The 10,089-nt window shown below is 38.9% G+C and overlaps 1 protein-coding gene across 8 annotated transcripts in view; it reads left to right on the top strand.

Moving 5' to 3' along the window:
• NR5A2 (nuclear receptor subfamily 5 group A member 2) overlaps positions 1-9,680 on the top strand; it is a 125,445-nt gene extending 115,765 nt beyond the window's left edge. For all 8 annotated transcript variants that reach the window (XM_058533748.1, XM_058533753.1, XM_058533752.1 and 5 more), the window contains one exon: positions 6,373-9,680. In XM_058533748.1, the coding sequence (XP_058389731.1) occupies positions 6,373-6,620 (248 nt within the window). In that variant the 3' untranslated portion in view covers positions 6,621-9,680. The remainder of the gene's footprint in view (positions 1-6,372) is intronic.
• Positions 9,681-10,089: the final 409 nt, after the last annotated feature.

The raw sequence follows: 10,089 nt of genomic DNA on the forward strand, positions 1-10,089 counted from the left end.
AGCCAATGAGCCCTGTTGAGTCAGCCTTCTTGATGCCTTTCAAGTCCATCCGCATGGCCTGCTGTATTTCTCACCTGTATTCCTGCAACAGCCTCCTACTGGTCTCCCTTCATGAGTCTGCTCCCCTCACCCTCCCTCACACACCAACCCCTTCCCCACACTCTGGTGGAGTGCTCTTTCTAAATCAGAGAGCTTGCCATTTCCTTCGTTAAATCTTTCAAATGCTTCAGTATTGCTTTCAGAACAAAATCCAAACTCTATCTGGCATGCAGTACCCTTCACAGTCTTAAACCTTATGGTTTAACCTTATGATCTTGCCCCCGTATTCTCGTTCTCCTTGGAATTAAGCTGCTTTATAGTGTTCCAATGACCCCCCTGTTCTCTCTGTTTCTCAGGCTTCAGATATGGAACACTGCAGGGACAGCTTTTCTCCCATGTGTTGCTTGGCTCACTGTGACTCATTTTTCAAAAATCCCTCAGATGCCACCTCCCCCGGGAACCCTTCTTGTCCCCCAGGGCCTGGTTTAGGTACCCATCCTGTGTGTGCCCAAGGCAACCACTGCTTATCTCTATCACATTAAACAAACGACTTGACACAGAGACTTACTCCTGTATCTTCACACATGGCACAGGGCGTGGCACAGGGCTGTCAGACTGACATGAATGAGTGAATGAATGAATGAATTCATATATTGTATAGACATGAAAGTATGAAATAATGAATAATGCGTGTTAGAGTGCTTTGTGAATTACAAAGCACCAATCAGTTGTAAGGGCTTGTTCTTTCTATGTACATCAATAATATGTGTGCTATATGTCCACATTTTTACACACAGCTCCTGAAGAGTTGCATTTTCTTGTTAGTAATTTGCATATGAAGGCACTGAATTGCATGTTCTAGTTGGTAAAAATAGCTCTTGGGTCAGTAAGCATACACACACACATTTTTGTAAAGGACTTATCAGTGATGAATTTAAAATCTTGAGTTTCAAGTTTTGTTGGAAACAGGGTAGAATCCAATCATAGTGGGCACTAAAAATACCCTGTCCTCCCGTCTCCAACCCCCGAACAGTGTCCCTCTTTATTAAGTGAACTTTGTTCATATGAAAAGAACTAGCATATTGCTCTCCAAAACTTCTTACAAAATTATTTATACAACTTGTATAAAAAATTAATTTCCTGCAGAAAATTCATTTCCTTTCTCCTTTTCTGGCTTATCAAAAGAAAAAGTCTTCTGAGGACAAATTGTGTGCCAATTTACAGATTGTCATCCCTCCAAAGCCTCAAGGAAAAGAAGTGTTCTCTGGGTGCAAAATGGTACCTCTTTTCCTCACTTTTATATCTTTTAAAGGGCCAGATGAGATTTTTTTCCCCACGTGTGGAAAATTAACACAGATAGCTATCTTCTCAGCAGAAGATGGCACACCCCATTTGCGCTTCCTAGTCTCCCAGCCCCCTTGCTCAGCAAAGGACCCATACTCAAAAGAGTGTGCTGAATGGGAAAATTTACCGGCTATGCCACGAGGCAGAAATCAGTATCTTCATCTTCAGAGAGAGACTGAATGCTGGGTATGACTGAAAAGCCAGTGCTATAATATATTCAAGAAGACCTAAGGGTTTACTTTCCAATAAGGATGGAAAAAAAATCTGAGTGCCCCACTGTGAGCTTATCGTAATGCTGCTTCATATAAAAAGTTGGTAATTAGTCCCTGAGTGAATAAAGTAGAATAGATGATAAGAGATTGATACTTAGAGGAGAAGCACAAAATGCTTTGCCAGTCATCAAAATTTAAAGGCGGTAGAGAAAGGGTTGGGGATGCCTCTGTCTGTTTACATACCATTTCTGGCTCAGAATTTGTAATGATAGGGTTCATTAACTTGTGTTTTTAAATTGTATTAAAATGAAGCTTACATAAATTTCAAAGGAGCACATCGAGTGCCAACTGCAGGGAGACTTTGAGATCCAGCATAAAACGCCACAGAAGAACTGCTGGGGATTTTGGTCTCCTATCAATCTCTACTCCTCCAGCTGGGTCTTTTTCTAAAATCCAAACGTGGTGCAAGGCTATTTCATATGGGAACCGAACAGCACATCTCAAAAATGTGTATTTCTGCAGACTCCAGCACATGTACTAATTTGTCCAGATTTTGTTTTCTCATATAATTTAATATCAATTCACTCGCGAATTTTTGGTGTTACAGACTCCTGCTGGAGCTGAGTTAAGACACCCAGGTGTGCGAGGCCCCATTCATTACGTAGTGTGAAATAGGGCTGGATTTATAGGAGGGACATCCCATACAAAATGGTGAAGATTTTAAATGTATTTCGTGTTTAAATTTTCACGAAAGGGCATGAATTAGCGTAAAAATGAATTCCATGACAATTGTAGGAGCACACTTAAATTTCTGGGCTCTTCCTAAAAGGTAAATACAAGTGAACTACATAAAAGAGAAAATTCCGAGTCATCCGAGAGGTGGTGTCGTGTGTATTTTGCACTCATCTTCGTCGTTGCTTGTAGGTCCTTGTGAACCATCTCAACCATAGTGGGAAAACCAGTCTGCCTGTCACACTGGAGATGCAAGAGACCCAAGGACCTGGGACCCAGGGACCCGATTCCAAACTCACATGAGGACATGGGCAGATTCCCTTAAAGCAACACTGACCAGTGAAAATCCTCCTTGGCAAATACGTAAATTAATACTTGATTATTCAGATGACAAAAGGCTTCACCACAAGATTCTTTGAATAGAAAACACTATTATTACATTAAAATATTTTATTTCAGAGCGAGTTCTATTGTATAAATCAATTTTTGAAAGCCAGTTTCAAATTAGAAAAAGAAAATTGGCTTATGAGATACTTAGTTAATGTAATAGGTTGTTTCACAATTATATCAATCTTGGACAAATATGCCAATAATATGTTATTTGGAATATTCTCTGGGGATCCCTTGACTAATTTATAGTCCTCACCCCAAGATGCTTACAATCTACATAGGGAAATGAACAGTTAAGAAAACAGTGCACAATGCAGTGAGAGGAATACATCGCTGGAAATAGAGCCAGCCAGCAGACTCTGATCCAGAAACTACTTGTTCAGTAAATGAGAGTAATTCAGGGCCGGCCCCGTGGCCTAGCGGTTAAGTGCGAGCGCTCTGCTGCTGGCGACCCAGGTTCGGATCCCAGGCGTGCACTGACGCACTGCTTGTCCGGCCATGCTGAGGCCGCGTCCACATACAGCAACTAGAAGGATGTGCAGCCATGACATACAACTATCTACTGGGGCTTTGGTGGAAAAATAAATAAATAAATAAAATAAAATAAAAAGAGTAATTCAATCAAAATCTTTTCCTTTCTTTTTTTAATTTTTTTAACCTTATAGCTTAAATATTAGCATCATTGCCGCCAAATTACAAATTGCCTGTATAGACATAGAAACGAAACAGACATTCAGTAAATAAGTATCTTTGAGACAATTAGCAGCATAACTTTTTTTTTTAATTTTTTTTTAATTTATTTATGTTTTTCCCCCAAAGCCCCAGTAGATAGTTGTATGTCATAGCTGCACATCCTTCTAGTTGCTGTATGTGGGACATGGCCTCAGCATGGCCGGAGAAGCGGTGCGTCGGTGCGCGCCCGGGATCCGAACCTGGGCCGCCAGCAGCGAAGCGCTAGCACTTAACCGCCAAGCCACGGGGCCGGCCCAGCTTTTCTTATATTTAATGATAAATTCATAGAAATAGCTTAATGGGATGATTAATTCAGTCATGTGACTTCAACTCTGATGAACTTGAGAGAAAAATTGTATATATGGCCAGTGTATGGCAAACCTGTATATTTTCCTTCAGAAGGAAAATTGCATATATTTTTAAACTTTTGGGAGAAAGGTGCCAGTTTGGACCAGTATTCGTAGAAATAATCCAGCAAATGCTGATCTGAAGACTTTGTGTTCATTCTGTAATAATAAGTGAATAAATCAGAACTTATGATCTGTTCTTTGTTTTATGTTTGTTAGTAGTTTGTTTGTTTCTTTCTTTTTGCCTTAACAGAGCGGCATAACTTATCACGGAAGGTTGAACCTAGTTGAACCTAGTTCTCAAAAAATACATTTATCAAAAAAAGAAAGTTTCAAAAACAACTTTCTAAAAAGACTATTATTCGTTTATCTTACATTTTATGCTGTGCAAATTCCTACATCCTCCCTATTAATATCTATGACGATTGTTAGCTTTTCTTGCTTGTGAGAATATCTTTCATTGTAGCATAACATAATACTCCATTTCAGGGTTTTTTTCTGTAATTGTGTTTAAATCACTATAAGACTGGAAGTTGCTTGTTTTCTTTTTCAACTTTCTAGTTGTATGTAAAAGAGAAAGCTAAATTCTGTCTTCTCTAAGTTGGGTGGAGGGGAAAGAGAAGCAGCATAGAGAAATTGTCAGAATTCAGATGAACTATTTTAAATTATGTTGGCTCTCTGCCGTGATACTTGATGAGGGACCTATCTCCGTAACCAGAGTGTGAGCCCATAAAAGTATAACATGGGCGGCAGAGGACAAAACTAACGTGAGTGCAGATTTTTCTGTCTTGTACTCAGGCACAACATATTGAAGGTCTTTGCAATTGTTTACATTTTGTAATTTTGAGCCATATGTAGCTAATGTTTGTAAGTATTTTTAACTAAAAGAATTTTTAAAGTATTTTTAACTCATTTAAAAGAATTTTTAAGGTATTTTGAATAAGGTAGATGGGAAATGCTGTATTAACTGTCAGGTCCATGTGTGTCAAGGGTCAGGTGGACGACTCGGCTGCCAGTTTAAATGCCAGAAGACACGGGGCTCCTAGTGGTGTAGCGTTTGTCTGTTGGTATATCTCACTAAAAAATAATCAAATATTTTTTGATTCTCCCATCTCACGTTGAAGTAGATATGGAATCCAGTGCTCACACTATATATCTACTTCAGTACTAATTCCTTGCTGTTTTTAATTTGGAGCAGAGACTTGGGGATGGAAAGGGGGAAGCATGTTTTATGGCTCAGAATGTAAACACTGAAATCATCCTGGACACATTTCAACAGCAAATGTAAGGCAACATTATTGTAAGAGCATTTCAAAATACTGAAATGGACATGCACACATGTACAGGCTAAGTTTAAGAGCAAAGAGTGCCAAAAATATTGGATATGAGTTACTCTGATAACTATTAACTGAGTTTAGTACATTTAACCTTTTCATCCTAGTCTTATGTGGTTTTCTTTGGAATTGTTCTTATTTATTTTTGTCCAATTAGAAAATAAACCTGAGGTGGAAGGTGGCTGCATCTGTTTACTTTCTGAGCATGGGTGTATGTCAACACAGACACACATCTCTATATCTTTTCCAGAGATTTCTATATGCACATTGTATAAAAGTTGTACGGTTAACATAAATAAACTCCAGAAGAGAAATTCCAACGTAACCAATTCCCTCATTGTGTGTGTGTGTATATGTCAGGCTGTTTTTCTTTTTCTGACTCTGTGTTTCCCTCTCATTCAGTATTTATAAGGACCTCTAGGGCAGATGCCGTAGAACCACTGGATGGTCACCAGGAGTTATAGGCTGAAGGAATTGCCTGTTTCCATCTCGTCTATATGAGTGACCCAGTACTGGAAGAAAAAAGCAAAGTGTCAGACTTTAGACCCCATATTCAGGTTAAAGGGCACTGGCCATCCTGGCTTGTATTCTGCCTAAAGGACAAGGCTTTCATTTGATAAAGATCATTAGTCACCGAGATATATATTTTAGAGAGTTCCCAGTAGCGAATATTCCGTTGGCAGTCACTGGAGTGTACCAGATGGTTCATTAGCATAGGCTAGACTAGTCAAAGGCTTTCAGAATCATTTAGAAAATGTCAAACAGAAACAAGAACCCTGTCATTTTTTATTAGAATTAACTACATCATGCCCTGGACGCAGATTTCACCTTGGGTCAGAAAAATTAATACAGAATGATATGAATTGTGTAATATACTGGGTTAAGATAGGTCTTTCTCTGGGGACTCATTTGCTGGCAATATATTATGATCCCTCTACTTTAGGAATCCTCAAACCTTTCCTTTTGTAAGATATGAAAAGAGTTGACCTTGATCAAAATCCATTGGTGTCTAATTGATTTGAGGTATATGCAGAATTTCAACAAGACATTCTTCTAAAGCTCTTTTGTGATCATTTTCCCAGGAAGCTTGGTGAGTGAGGCTTACTGAATATTCAGCAGCATATGAAGTATGCTTTATGTCAGGGGGAAAATACATCCATTAATTGAACACACGGCTGTAGTAAACAGGAACTAAAATGCCATTGAAATTTGTGCCTTTTTTTTTTTTTTTTTTTAATCCAGATGTCAAAAACCTTGAGAACTTCCAGCTGGTAGAAGGTGTCCAGGAGCAAGTCAATGCCGCCCTGCTGGACTACACCATGTGCAACTACCCTCAGCAGACAGAGAAGTTTGGGCAGCTGCTGCTTCGACTACCGGAAATCCGAGCCATCAGCACGCAGGCTGAGGAGTACCTCTACTACAAGCACCTGAACGGGGATGTGCCCTATAACAACCTCCTCATTGAAATGCTGCATGCCAAAAGAGCTTAAGTAACAACGCCTAGGAGCTCTGCTTTCAAAACAAAAAGAGATTGGCAGGGCTGGGTGGGAGAAGAACAGGAAGAAAGAAAAAAAAAATACTCTGAACTGCTCCAAGCAACGCTAATTAAAAACTTGGTTTAAAGATATTGAATTTAAAAAGGCATAATAATCAAATACTTAATAGCAAATAAATGATGTATCAGGGTATTTGTATTGCAAACTGTGAATCAAAGGCTTCACATCCCCAAAGGAGTCCATATAAAAGACACTAACGGAGTGGACTAAACTCACAGACGGATACCAACGCCATGTCAGAATAAAAATGGACAGAACAGTTCTTGTATATTTAAACTGATCTCCGCTGTGAACAACTTTAGGAACTGATCTGTGTTATTAATTAGGCTTTTACAGCGGGGGATTTGAGCTTACAAAATTCCTCCATGGTAAAGCTGAACTGATTCTCAAGATTCCATCAGCTGCACCTGTAATAGCCCGTCCCTCTTCCTTCCGAGGACCCAGCACCTTCTGTCCTGTGATCACGGAATCTGTGCTAAGGACTTGTGCTCAGCCACACCCACTAGTAGCTCCATCAAATCATGAAAAGCCTAATTTTGAATGTCTGTCTTAGACCTGCAAACAGCTAATAAGAACAGTCTATTAATATGTTAGCTTGCCATGTTAAATATGTTCTGGTTTGTTTTGTCGTGTGTTCATAATGTTAAAAAAGCAGGTAGTATCCCTCTTCTGATCTTCTAGAAGCATTAATTACTATTAAGGGAAATGACTACAAACTTTTAAAGCAAATGTGCCATAGCTAAAGCAAGCTAGACCTTATTTCTGCTACTGTTACTGAAATGTGGCTTTGGCATTGCTGGATTTCATAAAAATTTCTGGCCGAAAGACTTGTTAGAATCCATCAGTCTTTCAAACCATCGAAGTTTGTAGTTCATTTAAAAATAAAACATAAACCATATTTTGCTGGGATGTCAAATAGTCATGGTTCTAAGTAGTTTAAAACAAAACCGAAGCATGTTAAGCTATGCAAGAAGACAAGAAAGGATGAGCAGATAAATTGGTTGACTCAAGGTTTGTTCTTGTTACAATTGAACATCCCCTAAATGTAGAATGGAAACAGTGATTTTTACATGTGGCCTGGAAAGATATTAAAGTAATTCAAATCTTCCCCAAAAGGGAAAGAGAGTGATATTGACCTTTCTAAGTCATAGACCAAAGTCTGCTATAGAACAAATATTGGAGGACAGAGAATTGCAAACAAGCTCTCCAGACAACAGTATCAGTATTATTAACACGCAGTGCCACAGGTATGGAGGTCTTGCCTTATTTCACAATCATAAAAGGCAGCTGTGCAGATGTGGATCAACATTTGTTTAAAATAAAGTATTAATAAAGTCCAATAAAACATAGTGTTTACATTCTTTAGGTCCTGTGGGGGGAGGGAGGACTGTGATATTACAAAATAGCAAAAGCAGTAATTTCCTTAATGTTATTTTTCTGATCGGTAATTATTTTTAACAGTCCTTAATTATTGTATGTCGTGAGACACTAAAATCAAAAACAGGAATCTCATTTAGACTTTAATTTTTTCAAGATTATTGGTGGCACAATCACTTTGTAGAAATTGTAAAGATAGAAGTATCTCCTGGTCCCTTAATTTTTTCACAAATGTTTCTGGCTTTTGAATAGTTTATTTATATTGTATATCATAGTTTCAACTGTAGACAATTATGATGCTAATTTATTGTTCCTTGGTTTCACCTTTGTATAAGATATCGCCAAGATGGAAGAAACCAAATATATGTGTTTATTGTAGCATGTCTTCAAGTTAGTGGAACATAGTTCAGGGGCAGAGAAGGGTCTTAATGAATTAAAATCATTCACTTGATTAAATGTCTGTAAATCTTCATAATTCTTACTGTAGTTTATTTAATATCTATTGTAAATTATGTGACTCTGTTTTCAAGTGAATTTAACAGTGGAGTCCTACCTGGTTTTCCTTTCCCAGCATTGTAAGTTGTATACCAAAGATATTAGTTATTACTTCTGTGTGTACAAAGAGAATTCTTTTATTATTTTTATTAATCGCCTCTCATACTCGTCCACATGAAGGGTACACATTAGCTAGGCTGAGCTCCCACAGCTCCTCATGCAGAGTCTCAGTCACCTGTGTCATCGTCATGGCTCAAAGGACAATGAAACATTTCTGCTCAGAGTCCATATCCAAAGCATGGAATCAACTGGCAGCCTCCTCGCTCTCCCCAGTTAGAAACCAAGTTGGCTAGAAGACACGTGGAGAGAAGTGGTGTCAACAGTTAAAGAAATGGTTCCATCATATCTGTGGAACATGGGTGGAAGCGATTATGAGATCTGGGGGATCTCATAATTGAAGGGTCTTTAACATTGCAAAAACAAAAATCCCCAAATACATTGATTCTGAAAGTCCGTGTTTTTTTATTTTAAATATACAGTACTCCCCACTAAATATTAAACTTAAAAAAACGTCAGATATTGGTACGTTGTTAAGCTAGTAAATTACACCATGAGAACAGTTAGAAAGGTGGGCGACACGGAGAGTTACACCCACACTGCCGGGGACATCCGGGATGGAACCTCATGAGCAAGAACACCCCACAGCCAGCGCCGGCGACCCACCCAACGCTGGCCGATGAAACTTCCCTCGTGTTCATTATTAACCAATTTGTAACCAGACATTTACTTAGCAACTGCCTTATCAATTACAGGATTTATTAGTAAAAGCAGACTCAACTGGAAAGGTTTTTGGCTTAGCCTGGTTTATTAGCGTTGGTCTGTGTTTGTAAACAGACAATTTGCAATGTGTGCATATTTGTATCACAGATCTTCTGCAGCTACCGTGGATCTGAATCCATGCAATGTTTAAAGTGTGAAGTCGGTTACTCGTTGACGTCTCCTTCCTGTGTCATTGAAATACATAATGTCATGTCGGTTCTTGCCAGGAATTTCTCAACAAAATGGAATTTTTTTTCAGTATTTCAATAAATATTGATATGCCCAGCCTGATAATTTTTAAAAGTTTTTATGCTGTCCTCATTCTATCAGATACTAAAGCTTCTAAGTAGTTAAGATACTTGACTAGGAATGGAGTCAACAGAAATCCACAGGAGGGGCCGGCCTCTGTGTGGCGGTAGTGGCTTAAATGGCGTAGTGGTTAAAGTCCGGTGCACTCTGCTTCGGCGACTCGGGTTCACAGGTTTGAATCTCGGGCACGGATTTACACCACTCATCAAGCCATGCTGTGGCGGCATCACATACAAAATAGAGGAAGATTGGCACAGGTGTTAGCTCACAGCGAATCTTCCTCACACACACACAAAAAAAAAACGAAGAAAAATCCACACAAATACACTTCTCTCTCTAGATATTTTGTAGAGTGGCCCATTGTCCTTAGTTGGATACTTGAAGCATTAAACTCAATCTGTGC

Source organism: Diceros bicornis, chromosome 38 (genome assembly GCF_020826845.1).
Source record: "Diceros bicornis minor isolate mBicDic1 chromosome 38, mDicBic1.mat.cur, whole genome shotgun sequence".
Lineage (NCBI taxonomy): Eukaryota > Metazoa > Chordata > Mammalia > Perissodactyla > Rhinocerotidae > Diceros > Diceros bicornis.